This window comes from Heptranchias perlo, chromosome 27 (genome assembly GCF_035084215.1).
Source record: "Heptranchias perlo isolate sHepPer1 chromosome 27, sHepPer1.hap1, whole genome shotgun sequence".
NCBI lineage: Eukaryota > Metazoa > Chordata > Chondrichthyes > Hexanchiformes > Hexanchidae > Heptranchias > Heptranchias perlo.
In genome coordinates, this window is record NC_090351.1 from 21,601,689 (window position 1) to 21,619,078 (window position 17,390).

General features: G+C 39.7%; 1 protein-coding gene across 2 annotated transcripts in view; it reads left to right on the forward strand.

Moving 5' to 3' along the window:
* Window positions 1–17,390, forward strand: part of LOC137344463 (mitogen-activated protein kinase 14) — a 63,356-nt gene that overhangs the window by 18,621 nt on the left and 27,345 nt on the right. For both annotated transcript variants that reach the window (XM_068007444.1, XM_068007443.1), the window contains exons 2-5: window positions 1,797–1,926; window positions 4,242–4,300; window positions 12,386–12,497; window positions 15,040–15,069. In XM_068007444.1, coding sequence (XP_067863545.1) covers window positions 1,797–1,926; window positions 4,242–4,300; window positions 12,386–12,497; window positions 15,040–15,069 — 331 coding nt within the window. The remainder of the gene's footprint in view (window positions 1–1,796; window positions 1,927–4,241; window positions 4,301–12,385; window positions 12,498–15,039; window positions 15,070–17,390) is intronic.

Here is a 17,390-nt window from a genome sequence, read left to right on the forward strand (position 1 = left end):
ATTTAGTAGCAAGTATTTAATTATTCATTGCATAACATACATTTGTACTTAATATATCCATGGTAATCAAAAAAAATTCTTTCAATTTGGCTAAGGGGACATACAGCGGAGAAAAGTTCTTGTTTGTAAAGCAATTTTTAAAAAATCTGTTGCAGACATGACTTTCTAATCCTACTACTTGGTGAAACAAATTCAGAATAAATGGTTCCTACTTATTTGGTAGTAGCTGTTAATGGTTTTGAAGAGTTTTAGTATTTCTCCATCACCAGGGATAATGTCACTGCTTACTGGATGAAGAAATTAATATGGAAGTCTAGGAGTTCTGTGCATGTAAAACTGTATTTATAGAGTCAATACACAAACTGAATTTATTTAATTACTCTAAAGCAAGAAACTGTCAAATTTTAGTACAGTATTTCCAGTACAGGTACCACTGATTTGTTTCCTCATGTATTTAACTGCCATGGAAATGGCCTCTTGTGATAGACTACTATTCTGTACAACACTGTGGCTGTTTAAAAAACAAAAGTTAACTTTTTTTAAACTATAAATGATAGAGCAGTACCAATAATTAGATACAGGAGTGTTCTCTGTATAATGTAATTGTAATTTTCCTTTAGAGGCATTCTTACTTTAAGTGCCAATAACAATGCACTCGAATAATAAATATAGAAGCATAGGTTCAAATTTTCATGAGTGATGTGATCTGCCACTTGAGTAACATGCTTTTGTCCTCGTCTGCTAAATGCTTGCTGCTGGTTCAATGCGTTTTTGTGTGCTTATTTCATGATGCCGAGCTGAGACCATGACAGGACTGCTGAACTGACACAAGCTGCAACTTTTAACCTATTGCGTGTCAAAGCCATCTGTTCTTGAACATCTCAATAATTGGCTTTTCAGGGCCAAATCAAATACTTAAAATGCTTATTAAATAGCACTGAAGACTACAGATGATTTGCCAATCTAATGGACAACACTTACTCAAATTCAGTTGAAGGCAGTAGAGATATTACACTAAGAAGGAAAATATTTTTGTCTGCAGACGTATTTTCAGACAAACTGGTTGTTAACTCAGTAATAGCAACTGAAAGCTCCTCTTGAGTTGCAGGAAACCTCTTATTTATATCAATGTGGCTATCTGCATTTAAATAGGCTAATCAATCTGATTTAGGATCTGAGTGCAAGAGCAATCTGCATATTTGTACATGTGGGTAATTTTCCCTTCCTATTGCCTTGACAGTGGTCTGTGATGCATTAGGTGTGTATAATGTGCTATTTTCTTATATTGCTGAAACCAAGCTTTACTAGTGTAGCGCGGTCAAGCACTAATGGTAAACATCCAATCCAAGATTGGACGTGAGCTGTTGCAATTATAGCAAGGGATATTGCACGGTTGAGCTCAGATTGGGTAAGAATGAATGTGGGGTGGATCTTCCGTTTAACAGATTGTGCAGTTGGTTAGTTATTAAAACTAGGGTTAGGCCGCGACTGTTGCCATGTACTTGGCATTTTAAAATTTTTCATACAATATAATCAGTATTTCTATTTTTCATCCTGAATGATTTTTTTCAAAATTGAGTGTTGATGTTGGGGAGGATGAATTTTTTTGGAAAAAAGATAACTAGTTCGATCATGAGAAAGTTAATGCTAGCTGAATGTGGAACACTACTTGGGAAAGTCTTAATGGTTAAATATTCAATGGCTTAATCTTTTTGATTTTTGAGTTCATAATGCAATGTAATTTATTGATGGCAGCAATAGATGAACATTAATGAGGTTTAATTATATTTTTGTAGCTCTGCTTTTGACACAAAAACGGGTGTTCGAGTGGCAGTGAAAAAACTTTCCAGACCATTTCAATCTATCATTCATGCAAAACGAACATACAGAGAGCTGCGATTATTGAAACATATGAAACATGAAAATGTAAGTACTTCATATGGATTGTGTGAGAGTAATGTATCAAATTATATTCTGGCATTCCAAAACAACTATTAGAATAATGAAGCCGATTATATTTTTGCAAATGTTCAAAGCTGTTACATTCGACAATGCGGCATGGCAACTTCATTGCTAAAATAACATTGTAAACACTATTGTTTTTATAAATGTTGGAATAAGATGCTATACTGCTACATATGGAAATTTGCAGACTTTTTAAAGTAGGTCTTTCTGTCCGATTAGCTTAATGTTCTCATGGCAATATTGAAATGTAAATTAAAATAGGTATTAGGTGAATTTAATATAGCTAGGCTAGAGTAGCGAATTTCTAAATTTTTAACGGTATAACTATTAAAAGACACGAAGCTGTGTGTGTATCTCAGTTTCCTTGCCCTCACTAAACCCAAGTTGTGACTAGAGCAGGGAAATGTTTTGGTGATAGCATTTTAGGAACACCTATTATCTCAATACAGTTCATTAAATTTTCTCCAGACTTATTGAATCCTGCTGCACAGAAGGCGGCCATTCAGCCCATCATGACTGTGCTGGCTCTTTGCAAGAGCTATCCAATTAGTCCCACTCCCTTGCTATTTCCCCATAGCCCTACAAATATTTTCCTGTTCAAGTATATATCCAATTCCCTTTTCAAAGTTACTATTGAATCTGCTTCCACCCTTTCAGGCAGTGCATTCCAGATCATAACTCGCTGTGATTTTTAAAAAAAATTCTCCTCATCTCTCCTCTGGTTCTTTTGCTAATTATCTTAAATCGTGTCCTCTGGTTCCCGGTCCTCCTGCTAGTTGAAACAGTTTCTCCCTATCTACTCTGTCAAAACCCCTCTTCCAGTTACTGCAGCATCCCACGAGTCTGACGTCCTGGGACTGCCATCCCACATCTCTTATTCTAGGGACTGTTCTCTACCAACAGGCGCACACGCACCCCAATACTCACATCCCATAACCCTACTCCAGTTCTCCCACATTGTGAAACCTTTGCTATTCTTAAATCCCACTCCCACTTCTCCCACATCCTGACACTACACTTCTACCACTGCCAGACCGTGTAATCCCCCCTCACCACTACTACGTCCCCATGTACAACTGGCTCTGTTCTCAAACCTCAAGACGCTCTTCCCACCACTTGCATGTTTTAGAGTTCACTGCACGACCCCCCTAGTCCCCAGAAACCCCTTTCTCTACAACTATTAAACCACACTCTCAAATTCTCACATTGCCTAAAATATATCCAACACAATGCTCCCAACTCTCTTGGTTTTTTTCTCTCTCGCTCGCGCGCTCTCATTGAGCTGCTAGTGTAATACATATAAACACAAATGGCATCGGCTCTACTGATATAGATAATTAACAAAAAAATGTTTTTAAAAAAAAATTTTAGATAATTTTTTAAAATAAAAGTCTCTCTCTACATTTGGACTGTGAGTGACTCCCAATGTCTTCCTGTAGACTAAGAACATTGTGGTTTTTCAAAAAAGCTGAAATCCTATTTTATTCTGTCTTAGCAAGTGAATCAGTGCAGCAGTGACTGTTTTAGGCTTACTTTACAGTTCATTATACTTCCTAACATTTGTACTTTGTGCTAGTTTGGAAATCCTTGATCCACAAACTTAAGAATCAAAAAAATGTTGGCTGCTATTTGCATATAGATCAGTTTGCTTGGGCATTTTGTCAAATGTGGTGACTTTCTATACAGGATTTTTGCTTCCATATATGCTGACTTTCCTCATTTATTCAGCTAGGCTCGATTTTAAGGAATTCTGGCATTTCCTAATTGTAAAACCCACCCAGAATTTGGGTAATTTTATTGCAAGTGATTTTTAAGTTGCTGAGTACTCCATTAAAATATGTTACTCTTAACTGTCCAAGAAAAGCACAGATTTGTGTGTTCGGGGTGGGGGAAACAAACATGTGCAAAATTTTAATTTGCAAAGTTGACCCATGGATCCTGCCAGCCATGGGTTTTAAGGGAGAGCTGGATTCATGTTCAGCAGAGGGACTAGTCCCACATTATTAACTCTGCATCTGCTTCACATCATTGATGATCAGTTTATATACACTTCCCTAAGTTTGTAATCTGCGGTAGATTTTGCCAAAAAGATGTCTGCAGCGCCTGAATTACCAGCAGAATAAATTTGATTGAGATTCCAGCAAAGTAACATTTTAAATATATCCCACCTGAAATTACATAAGAGTTTTAGAACACTATAACATTGAAGTTATGCATCTTAAATAAAACATCTGCATCTTGAATGTTCTCCCTTTACCTGGTTTTTGTTTTCATAGGTGATTGGCCTGTTGGACGTTTTCACACCAGCAACAACTTTGGAAGAATTTACAGATGTGTAAGTATGCTACTTTATAAATTTATAAATACTTTATAAATTTGTGCTGTTTTTCTGAGTGCAGATTTTTTTTTTGCTAGGTCAGGACTTTGTACTTCACTGCTGTTTTCCATTTCATCTCCCCCCAGCCAAAAAAAGTACTTCACTGACCTAAAGAAAATAGCCACCCCTTCCACATATATATTTATATTTTTTGGGTCCTAATCATTACCAAGGATGAAGCTGTTTCCTGTGTGGAAATAGCTGTGAGTAATCATTTAACAAATGAACACTACAAAATTGTGGCAAACATTACTAAGTTTCCCTTTGATTTTATCTGAAATAAAGGCATTTTGCAGCCATGTATGCTGTGTTCTTTTACCTCTGTTAACCACTAAAGTGCTTGTCCAACACATTTGTTGTACCAATTCTAGTTATTTAACTCTTAAATATTGATATAAAAAGTTAAATTAAATGACAGTATCAAGAAAAATGTTACAATGATTTTGCCCACATTATTAGATCTGTTCCGAGGTACAGTAAGCTGACTATTCTGAATCACCAGATGTGGAGGCATTGTAAAGGAGAATGGTGTTGGAAAGGCCAACTGTAACACAGACTCTCCTCCTTACAAAATGCATTGTGCATAAGTTTGTAGTTAATACTATCTTCTGACAAGCAGTCAAGGCATTTTGAAGATGACCATGGATGATTCAGCCACTCAGCCAGGCCCAGATCATGACGAATGATCACTTGTTCAGGTGTTGGCCATTGCAGACTCAACACTTGTGGAGGGGGAGGGAAGAGACAGTGCTCTTCAAAAACTACAAATCCACTGTGGAAAGTAAGGAGAGTAAACAATATATTTTATAATCATGTAACTAACTGTGGGGAAATAAGGAGAAAGGTTGTGGGGAGGTAAGAGGAAGAATAAATACATAATTTGCATTTTAAGCAATTACTGGAAATCTGCTAAAGGAGGCAGAGCAAAACAAATGGAACATAGGAAAGTACAGGACAGGAAAAGTCTCCATTCCCAAAGTTAAAACCCCTTAATCGTGCTCTCCAGCAGTTTGATATGAAAAGCAATAATCAGTGGGGTTATCTGTTTCAGGAATTTTTTTCTCTTCATCCATCAAATAATTTTTTTAGAATGCCACAGAGAAGCCCTTTAGTTAAAACTGGCAGAGGAGAAATATGTGGGATGCATCCATAAGCAGAGCTGGCATTCTCTTAAGTTGGTTTCCCTATGCCCCCGCCCCCCATTAATCCATTTTTTTTACAAGTTCCTATCATCCTTGATGAAGCTTGTTCTTCAAAAAAGAAACAAATAAATTGTATATCGAAGTGAAGTAGATTGGTACTCAGGAATGGAACGTGCCAATTCTTAACACCAGGTGTTAAGCATCAAATCATAGAATCATAGAAGTTACAACATGGAAACAGGCCCTTCGGCCCAACATGTCCATGTCGCCCAGTTTATACCACTAAGCTAGTCCCAATTGCCTGCACTTGGCCCATATATAGAAATGATCTGTTAGTGAATGCACAAGTCATATATGGGGTAAATATTCCAATACTTTGCCATAAACTGAATGCACCAGTGTGTAATTTTCATTTCCTTAATAGTCATCCTCAACATCTTTCCACAATATATATCTTGAGTAAGACTAAGACTAATAATTTAGTGCAGAATTATGGGCAGTTATGTAGTGTGATCTTGCACCAACTAGGAACTGTGTTGAAATTGCAAAATTAATTAAACCTATAACTTTTGCAGCTATAGATTTCCTTCCTGTTACCCTAGGCTGGATTTAAGGTATCGGAAGTGAAAGAACAATGTTCTTTCTGTACCTCCCAGTTCCCCACAATTCCCACTTAATTACATTTTATTTGATAAATTACAAACTTTCATTTTAAAAAAAAGTTACTTTTGACAAAAAAAAATCAATTCTGAAAATGTGCTTTGTAATCCAGTATGTTTGTTGTAAAGTGGCCCCTACACTCTAAATGAATGCCTTAATGTTTACCTAGTTAGGAAGAACTAGCAATACCTTGTATTGGGGATTACAAAGTGTTGGGCTTCAATTTTTAAAATGTTATAAAGTGCTTATAGGGCATGGGTACAATCTAAAATATTGGAAAAAAACAGCTGAAAATCTCAACTATGGTGTTTTCTAATGAGCTAGTTAAGTTACCTGAAAAATATTGCCCTTTTTTATTTTTGTAATTTTATTTTATATAAGATTACATATTCTCAAGACAGTTTACTAAAGTAGTAGGCATTTCACAGTACTTGTAGGTAAATGCAGTATGTGTCCTACATAACTACAGAACCCTATACATTAGGGTGATTGGTGACAGGGCTGAGGCCATCCCTGGTCAGCGTGGTGGGAGATTTTGGGGGGAGGATGAGATGCTGCAATAAGTTACAGCAGTAATATTTCTTGGCATTGAGGACTGTACCTGCAGGTAGCCCTTGGAGTGGATGAGTGACTGGTTTTCAGGAAGGATTGCCCTATTGCTTGGTGTTTCTCCAACTCCATGCACAGTCCATACATTACTCACTCTTAACTGCCAGATGCCCCCCATGTGCTGAAACCACATGTTTCTTGTAGGGGGTATTTGATTGCGCCACAACAGGAGAATGCATCTTGCTGCTAGGAGCAAGATCTGTGTAAGTTTGCAATTAGTCGGGATTCCTTGCCATGCTGGCAGTAGACCAAGAATGCATGGGCTTGGGTCCGGAGATAAGTTTGATCTTTCATCGCTTAAGTGGCCTTCTGACCAGAAGGACTGAAGAGTGCAGCAGAACTAGAATATGTGCAGAAACATGCCCTATAGCCACAGTTCTGTTGCCACTCATCTACCTGGATCGGGTGAGATATATAGTGGGGGAATCCTGAATTGGCCCCCTCACTCTGCTACAGGTAGAGGTTATGAGGGATAATCATGGTGTCTCTTTTACTAAATAAACTACACTGTTATTTGTCTTGGTCAACTGGCCACACTCTGTTTCTAACTGAAGAAATGAGTGGCTAACTGGTTTCAGGTGCACCCTTATTCGTTTACCCCTTCAAATGTTCTGTAAAGCTAGATCTCGTGCAGGTATGACGTTACAAAATGTAGTACAGTACAACAATGTGTTTGTCTCATCTTATTCCCCAATGCCCACCATTTTTCTTGATTATATTTCATGATTGCTACTGCAGAAGTAAAGATTTATGACTGGAACTGTGCTAATCAGCTCTAAAACTTAGAATCCTAGAATGTTGGAGTGTAGAAACAGGCCATTTGGCCCATCAATTCTGCTGTACATCCCACTAGTCTAATGCCACACTCCCATTTGTTCTCATACCCTTTTATTGATCTGCTTCTTTGCAGATCTAACTTCTGATGGTCTGTTCCTATCTAGCCCCAATGGGAATAGAATCCGCTATTTCCAAGAGAGGTGATGTGAAGTCTCGGAATAGATTTGATGGTCTGAAAACAGCAAGTGTGTAATTTCAGTGCATTCCAGATCCTAACCACTCACTTTTAAAAAAAAAAAAAAAAAAAGTTTTTCCTCATGACGTAAGAACATAAACAGGAGCAGGCCATCCGGCCTCTCGAGCCTGCTCCCGCATTGAACAAGATCATGGCTGACCTACCTCAACGGCATTTTCCTGCACTATCCCCATATCCCTTGATGCCTTTAATATCTAGAAATCTATCGATCTCTGTTTTGAATGTACTCAATGACTGAACCTCCACAGCCTTCTGGGGTAGAGAATTCCAAAGATTCACCACCCTCTGAGTGAAGAAATTTCTCCTCATCTCAGTCCTAAATGGCCTACCCCTTATTCTGAGACTCCAACCCCTGGTTCTAGACTCTCCAGCCAGGGGAAACATCCACCTTGCATTTACCCTGTTGAGCCCTGTAAGAATTTTGTATGTTTCAATGAGATCACCTCTCATTCTTCGAAACTCTAGAGAATACAGGCCTAGTCTACTCAATCTCTCCTCATACGACAATCCTGCCATCCCAGGAATCAGTCTTGTGAACCTTCGTTGCACTCCCTTTATGGCAAGTATATGCTTTCTTAGGTAAGGAGACCAAAATTGTACACAATACTCCAGGTGCGGCCTCACCAAGTCCCTATATGATTGCAGTAAAACATCTTTACTCCTGTACTCAAATCCTCTTGTAATGGCCAACATACCATTTGCCTTCCTAATTGCTTGCTGCACCTGCGTGTTAGCTTTTAGTGACTCATGTACAAGGACACCCAGGTCCCTTTGAACATCAACATTTCCCAATCTCTTACTATTTAAAAAAAAATACTCTGCATTTGTTTTTCCTACCAAAGGTGATAACTTCACATTTTTCCACATTATATTCCATCTGCCATGTTCTTGCCCACTCACTTAGCCTATCTATGTCCCCATGAAGCCTCTTTGCATCCTCCCCACAACTCACATTCCCACCTAGTTTTGTGTCATCAGCAAACTTGGAAATATTACATTTGGTCCCCTCATCCAAATCATTGATATAGATTGTGAATAGCTGGGGCCCAAGCACCGATCCCTGCAGTACTCCACTAGTCACAGTCTGCCAACCTGAAAAAGACCCGTTTATTCCCACTCTCTGTTTTCTGTCTGTTAAACAAATCTCAATCTATGCCAGTATATTACCCCCAATTCCATGTGTTCTAACTTTGTTCACTAACCTGTGTGGGTCCTTATCGGAAGCCTTCTGAAAATCCCAATACACCGCATCCACTGGTTTCCCCCTTATCTATTCTACTAGTTGCATCCTCAAAGAACTCCAATAGGTTTGTCAAACATGGTTTCCCTTTCATAAATCCCTGTTGACTGCCAAATCCTATTATTATTTTCTAAGTGTCCTGTTATCACATCCTTTATAATAGATTCTAGCATTTTCCCTACTACTGATGTCAGGCTAACAGGTCTGTAGTTCCTTGTTTTCTCTCTCCCTCCTTTCTTAAATAGTGGGGTTACATTTGCCGCTCCAATCTGCAGGAACCTTTCCAGAATCTATAGAATTTTGGAAGATGACAACCAATGCATCCACTATCTCTATAACCACCTCTTTCAAAACCCTGGGATGTAGATCATCAGGTCCTTGGGATTTATGGACTTTCAGTCCCATTAATTTCTCTTAGTACTTTTTTTTTACTAATACTAATTTCCTTCAGTTCCTCTTTCTCCAGACCCTTGGTTCTCTAGTATTTCTGGGAGGTTTTTTGTATTGTCTTCCATGAAGACACACGCAAAGTATTTGTTTAATTTCTCTGCCATTTCCTTATTCCCCATTATAAATTTTCCCGTCTCTGTCTATAAGGGACCCACATTTGCCTTCGCCAGTCTTTTCCTTTTTACATTCCTATAGAAGCTTTTGCAGTCTGTTTTTATGTTTCTTGATGTGGAGATGCCGGTGATGGACTGGGGTTGACAATTGTAAACAATTTTACAACACCAAGTTATAGTCCAACAATTTTTATTTGAAATCTACAAGCTTTCGGAGGCTTCCTCCTTTGTCAGGTAAATGTTCAGGAGCTCCTCGAAGCCTACGCATTTATACATATAGAACAATACATGGTGTTTACATTTATACATATAGAACAATACATGGTGTTTTATGTTTCTTGCTAGTTTAGTCTCATATTCTATTTCCCCTTCATCGATTTCTTGGTCTACCTTTGCTGAATTCTAAAATGCTCCCGATCCTCAGGCTTACAACTTTTTCTAGCAACTTTATATTCCTCTTCCTTTGATTTAATACTATATTTAATTTCTCTTGTTAGCCACGGTTGGATCACTTTTCCTGTTGGTTTTTTGTGCCTTAAAGGAATATCTATTTGTTGCAAATTGTCTATTCTTTAAATGCTAGCCATTGTCTGAATACAGTCATACCTTTTTAATGTAGTTTCCCAATCAACCACAGCCAACTTGCGCCTCATACTTTTATAGTTTCCTTTGTTTAGATTTAAGACCCTAGTTTCAGATTGAACTACATCACTTTCAAACTTAATGAAGTCTATCGTATTATGTTCTGTCCCCTTTGGTTCTTTTGCCAATCACCTTAAACCTATGTCCTTTGGTTCTTGACCCTACTGCCAATGAGAACAGTTTCTTTCTCTCTACTGTCTAGACCCTTCATGATTTTTGAATACCTCTATCAAATCTCCTTGCAACCATCTCTTTTCCAAGGAGAATAACCCCAGCTTCTCCAGTCTACCTACGTAACTAAAGCCCCTCATCCCTGGAATTATTCTAGTAAATCTCTCCTGCACCCTCTCCAAGGACTTCACATCTTTCCTAAAGTGCGGTGCCCAGAACTGGACACAATACTCCAGTTGTGGCTGAACCAGTGTTTTATAAAGGTTCATCATGACTTCCATACTTTTGTACTCTATGCCTCTATTTATAAAGCCCAGGATCCCGTATGCTTTTTTTAAACCGTTTTCTCAACCTGCCACCTTCAACGATTTGTGCCCCCAGATCTCTCTGTTCCTATACCCCTTTGAGTTGTGCCCCTTAGTTTATATTGCCACTTGTTCTTCCTACCGAAATGTATCACTTCACATTTTTCTGTTAGATTTCATCTGCCACGTGTCTGCCCATGCCACCAGCCTGTCTATATCCTCTTTAAGTCTATCACTATCCTTCTCACTGTTTACTACCCGTCCAAATTTTGTGACATCTGCAAATTTTAAAATTGTGCCCTGTACACCCAAGTCCAAGTCATTAATATCAATCAACAAAAGCAGTGATCCCAGCACCAACCCCTGGGGAGCACCACTGTACTCCTCCCTCCAGTCCGAAAAACAACTGTTCACCATTACTGTCTGTTTCCTGTCACTTAGCCAATTCTGTGTTCTTGTTGCTACTGCTCCCTTTGTTCCATGGGCCACAATCTTGATGAAAAACCTACCATGCGGCACTTCATCAAAAGCCTTTTTGAAAGTCCATATACACCACATCAACTGCATTGCCCTCATCTATCCTCTGTTAACTCATCAAAAAAAACTATCAAGTTAGTTAAACACTATTTGCCTTTAACACATCCGTGCTGGCTTTCCCTAATCAATCCACACTCCAAGTGACTGTCAATTCTGTCCCAGATTATTGTTTCTAAAAGTTTCACCACCACTGAGGTTAAACTGACTGGCCTATAGTTGCTGGGTTTATCCTTACACCCTTTTTTGAACAAGGGTGTAACATTTGCAATTCTCCAGTCCTCTGGCACCAATCCCGTTTCTACGGATGTTTGGAAGATTATGGCCAGTACCTCTGCAATTTCCACCCTTACTTCCCTCAGCAACCTAGGATGCATCCCATCAGGACCAGGTGACTTATCTACTGCAAGTACAGCTAGCCTTACTAATACATCTATTTTATCAATTTTTAGCCCATCCAGTATCTCAACTATATCTTCCTTTTACTGAGACTCCGGCAGCATCTTCTTCCTTGGTAAAGACAGATGCAAAGTACTCATTTAGTACCTCGGCTATGCCCTCTGCTTCCATGAGTAGATCTCCTTTTCGGTCCCTAATCGGCCCTACCCCTCCTCTTACTACCTGTTTACTGTTTACATGCATATAGAAGACTCTTGGATTTCCTTTTATGTTGACCACCAGTCTATTCTTATAATCTATCTTTGCCCCTCTTATTTCCTTTTTCACTTCCCCTCTGAATTTTCTATATTCTGCCTAGTTCTCACTTGTGTTATCAACCTGACATCTGTTGTATACCCCCTTTTTCCATTTCATCTTACTCACTATCTCTTTTGTCATCCAGGGAGCTCTGGCTTTAGTTGCCCTACTTTTCTGCCTCGTGGGAATGTGCTTTCTATATCCGAACCATCTCCTCTTTAAAGGCTGCCCATTGTTCAATTACAGTTTTGCTTGCCAATCTTTGATTCCAATTTACCCGGGCCAGATCAGTTCTGATCCCATGAAATTGGCCTCCTCCAATTGAGTATTTTTACTTTAGAGTGGTCCGTCTCTTTTTCCATAGCTATTCTAAACCTTATGATACTATGATCGCTGCTGATACTATGATCACTTGTAGCTTATTTTGAATTTGATGTTTTCTACACAGGTATTTGGTGACGCACCTTATGGGAGCAGACCTAAACAATATAGTTAAATGTCAGAAGCTCACAGATGACCATGTACAGTTCCTAATTTATCAGATACTGCGGGGCCTTAAGGTGAGAATTCTGGAAGTAATGACTCTTGCAGGGGTATGGGTGACTTGGTAAAATTGACGGGAAGAATTTCACTTTCATTTCTTAGTAGTAGTCTTGCTTTTTGTATGATTTTAGTAATTGAATCATACAACATAAAAGGAGGCCATTTGGCCCATTGTGCCTGTGCCGGCTCTTTGAAAGAGCTATCCAATTAATTCCATTCCTCTGGTCTTTCCTCATGGCCCTGCAATTTTTTCCCTTTTCGTGTGCGTGTGTGTCTAATTCCCTTTGAAAGTTACTATTGAATCTGTGTCCATCATCTTTTCAGGCAGTGCATTCCATAGAATCATAGAAAATTTATGGCACAGAAGGAGGCCATTCGGCCCATCGTGTCCGCACCGGCCAAAAATGAGCCACCCAGCCTAATCCCACTTTCTAGCACTTGGTCTGTAGCCTTGTAGGTTATGGCACTTCAAGTGCACATCCAAGTACTTTTTAAATGAGTTGAGGGTTTCTGCCTCTGCCACCCTTTCAGGCAGTGAGTTCCAGACCCCCACCACCCTCTGGGTGAAAACATTTTTCCTCAGCTCCTCTCTAATCCTTCTACCAATCACTTTAAATCTATACCCCCTGATTATTGACCTCTCTGCTAAGGGAAATAAGTCCTTCCTTTCCACTCTATCTGGGCCCTTCATAATTTTGTATACCTCAATCAAATCACCCCTCAGCCTCCTCTGTTCCAAAGAGAACAACCCCAGCCTATCCAATCTTTCCAAATAGCTAAAATTAATCAGTCCTGCCAACATCCTCAAATCTTCTCTGTACCCCCTCTAGTGCAATTACATCCTTCCTGTGATGTGGTGACCAGAACTGTATGCAGTACTCAAGCTGTGGCCTAACTAGTGTTTTATATTGTACTAGCATAATCTCCCTGCTCTTATATTCTGTGCCTCGGCTAATAAAGGTAAATATCCCATATGCCTCCTTAACCACCTTATCTACTTGGCCTACTACATTCAGGGATCCAGATCAAAACTTGCTACATAAAAAAAAATTCTTCTCATCTCCCCTCCAGGTCTTTTGCCAGTTACCTTAAATCTGTGGCCTCTGGTTACTGACCCTCTTGCCAGTGGAACCAGTTACTGTCAAAACCCCTCAATTCTAAACAGCTCTCTTAAATCTCCCCTTAACCTTCTTTGGAACAATTCCAGCTTCTCTAGTCTCTCCACATAACTGAACTCCTTCATCCCTGGTACAATTCTAGTAAATCCTCTTTCTAAGGCTTTGACATCCTTCCTAAAGTGTGGTGCCCAGAATTGGACACTACTCCAGCTGAGGCCTAACCAATGATTTATAAAGGTTTAGCATAACGTCCTTGAGTTTGTACACTCTGCCTCTATTTAGTATGCGGCTGCAACAGCCTTATCATCTTGTCCTGCCACTTGCAAAGATTTATGTATGTGAACCCCCAGGTGTCTCTGCTCCTGCACCCGCTTTAAAATTGTATAATTTAGTTTATATTGTCTTATTCTTCCTCTCAAAATGCATCACTTCATACTTCTGCATGAAATTCCATTTGCCATGTGTCTGCCCATTTCACCAGTCTCTGTCCTCCTGAAGTCTATTATCCTCACTGTTCACTACTTTTCCAAGTTTTGTGCCATCTGCAAGCTTTGAAATTATGCTGTCTATACCCAAGTGCAGATAATCAAAATATATCAGAGCAGTGGTCCTAATACTGAGCCCTGGGGGACACCACTGTATACTTCCCTCCAATCTGAAAAACAGCCATTCACCACTACTCTCTATTTCATAGCCAATTTCATATCCATGCTGCCATTGCCCCTTTAATCTCACAGACTTCAATTTTGCTAACAAGTCTGTTATGCGGCACTTTATCAAACGCCTTTTGAAAGTCCATATTCACAACACAACTGCACTACCTTCATCAACCCTCTGCTATTTCATCAAAAAACTTGAAAATAAGGGGATTATAGATTCAGATCCTAGAATATATTATTGTAAAAGGCACAGTTGCTCCCAGTATCTGTTTTATGGTGCCCGGCTTACTTGAACACAACCCTAAATTAGGGAATATATGGTTCAGATGTAGTGTACCCATTTGCTAATGATGATTTGACTCTTCTGATATGGCAAAATCTTGCAAAATAATGTTGTGGTGAATGACTATCAACTTGTTCAGACTAATGCAAGTCCTTGTCTAGTTAACTATCCTGAATTGCCTTTGAGTAGTATGTGCGAAAGCAGATCAAATGATTGTATCACACCCGTACTTAGTGTCCACAGTAAGCCAAGTAATTTGGTTTAGAATTTTCAGTTCAGTAACTTTCACAACCCTAAAGACCCATATTAGTATAAGGTCCTTTGTGAGAAGTGAAAGCAAATGATTGCTCACTTTTTCTATATATAGAATGCCGCCTTCTACATAGTTGTAAGACTTCATTTTAAATAATGTCTAGTTGCAACATATTTTTATCTAATTTGTAGAATATGGTTTGATTTCAAAACTGCAACAGTAGCTAATTTTACTCTTTTTTGACAGTATATCCATTCAGCTGGAATCATACACAGAGTAAGTATTCTTTGAATCGTGACTGTATAATTTTGCTCTTAAGTACTATCTACAGAAGCATTGAAAGGACAGTAGCTATTGATGCATTTTTTAAAAAAAAGTAGCAGATTCATTTGTGCTTGAACATTTACAGCATTTAAGACACAATGAAATAGCTATCAGTGCATGTGGGTGTCGTCTCGAAGTTAATTTCATTTAAGACCTGATAAATATTGAGCAATAGTATCAAATATTTGCATGCGCCCTGTAGTTTTTACCAAATTTAACATTAGAGTGCAGCTTTGCTTCTGTCAGTTTAGTTGTGATGCTTCTTTGGAAGGTTGAGAAAAGACTTCAGAGGGACTCGAGCTGACCTTGAGTAGAAGGGCTGTAATGCCATTTTGTTTGTTGATTAAACAAAAGAAAGGCCACTTTTTTATAATTGTGTAAATTGTCCAAGACACCGGGAAGGCGAGTTGGTTTCGACAGACACCCAATTCCTTTTTCTTGTGGTCCACATTAACATCTGTGAAGCAAGGCTATGTGGGTAAAGAGGAAAGAAAAGCTGAAGCGTCTTAGTTTTTCTTCTCCTTACTGATTTTTAAAAAAAAATTCATTCTCTGAATGTGGGCGTCACTGGCAAGTTCGTATTAATTGCCCATCCGCAGATATACCTTACAAAGCTCAAAAGTTTGGACACAGAAAACAAGACCAACCAGGGCCACTTTCAAAAGCACGATATTACAATTAATGGCCTCCTCCTCCAGGTGGAGTATTCTGGGATCTCCTCTCTTTTTAATTTTGGGTCAGTTAGGTGTCTAACATACATTAAAACCTGTCAATTTAAACCGCTCAAAAATCTATACCCATATGTATGATTTCTGTTTGTTTAATGTGGAGTGCGCGCACTTTCCTTGTAGGGACGTAAATAAATAGACTAAGTTTAGCGAGTTTAAGTGTGGGTTGGAAGAGAATGGGGCACCCCCAGCAGAGTCAACCGAGCAGATGGGTAATTTTAACCCCTAAGAACGGGTGAGTTCAGAGTGGGTCGGCAGTAAAAATGGTGGATTTTTGGAACGGCTCCCACATGCTTGCTTCCGGGTTTGACTCTGACATGTTTAGAGCGTGCAACAGACACCTGGAAGTCCCACCCTCACTTAAAGCTGGCGGGCCGATATCTAAAGGGGCAAAGTGCCTCATTAAAATAGTTGAGGTACTTGATTTTTTTGTGTATTACAAAAGTAAAACAACTATAACCTTACCTGTTCGGTTTTCCCATCGCTTCCAATTCACGTCTGGTGAAAGCAGGCGGGAAGGGCTGGATCCGTGAAGTAGAATCATAGAAGTTTACAACATGGAAACAGGCCCTTCGGCCCAACATGTCCATGTTGCCCAGTTTATACCACTAAGCTAGTCCCAGTTGCCTGCACTTGGCCCATATCCCTCTATACCCATCTTACTCATGTAACTGTCCAAATGCTTTTTAAAAGACAAAATTGTACCCCCCCTCTACTACTGCCTCTGGCAGCTCGTTCCAGACACTCACCACCCTTTGAGTGAAAAAATTGCCCCTCTGGACCCTTTTTGTATCTCTCCCCTCTCACCTTAAATCTATGCCCCCTCGTTATAGACTCCCCTACCTTTGGGAAAAGATTTTGACGATCTATCTTATCTATGCCCCTCATTATTTTATAGACTTCTATAAGATCACCCCTAAACCTCCTACTCTCCAGGGAAAAAAGTCTCAGTCTATCCAACCTCTCCCTATAAGTCAAACCATCAAGTCCCGGTAGCATCCTAGTAAATCTTTTCTGCACTCTTTCTAGTTTAATAATATCCTTTCTACCCATGTAACTGTCCAAATGCTTTATAAAAGACAAAATTGTACCTGCCTCTACTACTGCCTCTGGCAGCTCGTTTAGTGAGTGCCTTTATTGCAGTGCTTGTGGGCCCAGAGGAGCAGGAGTGCTTCTTCCAGGCCCAACAAGTTCACCTGGGGGCGACGTGATCCAGCGATCGGCCGATTCTCTCACCCCACCACCAACTCTTCACCTGACCTCCGATCTCTTCTCCCTCTTTTAGCAGCCTCCGAACTCTTCGCAGCATCAGCCCCCTCCCCCACCCCATGTCCTCCCCGGCCCACAATCCAATCCTCCCTCTTCTCCGATCCCTGGCCAGCCAACCTGTCAATCAGGCTGGCTGCAGGGCGCGAAGCCCAGAAGTAAAATTTATTGACCTCATTAAGGTTGCGACCGCAGATGTTGCCAACTTCCAGATTTTGTGGCCAATTATCTTCCACCCTGTTCTCTTCACCCTTTCGTGTTAAAATCATGCCCATCGTC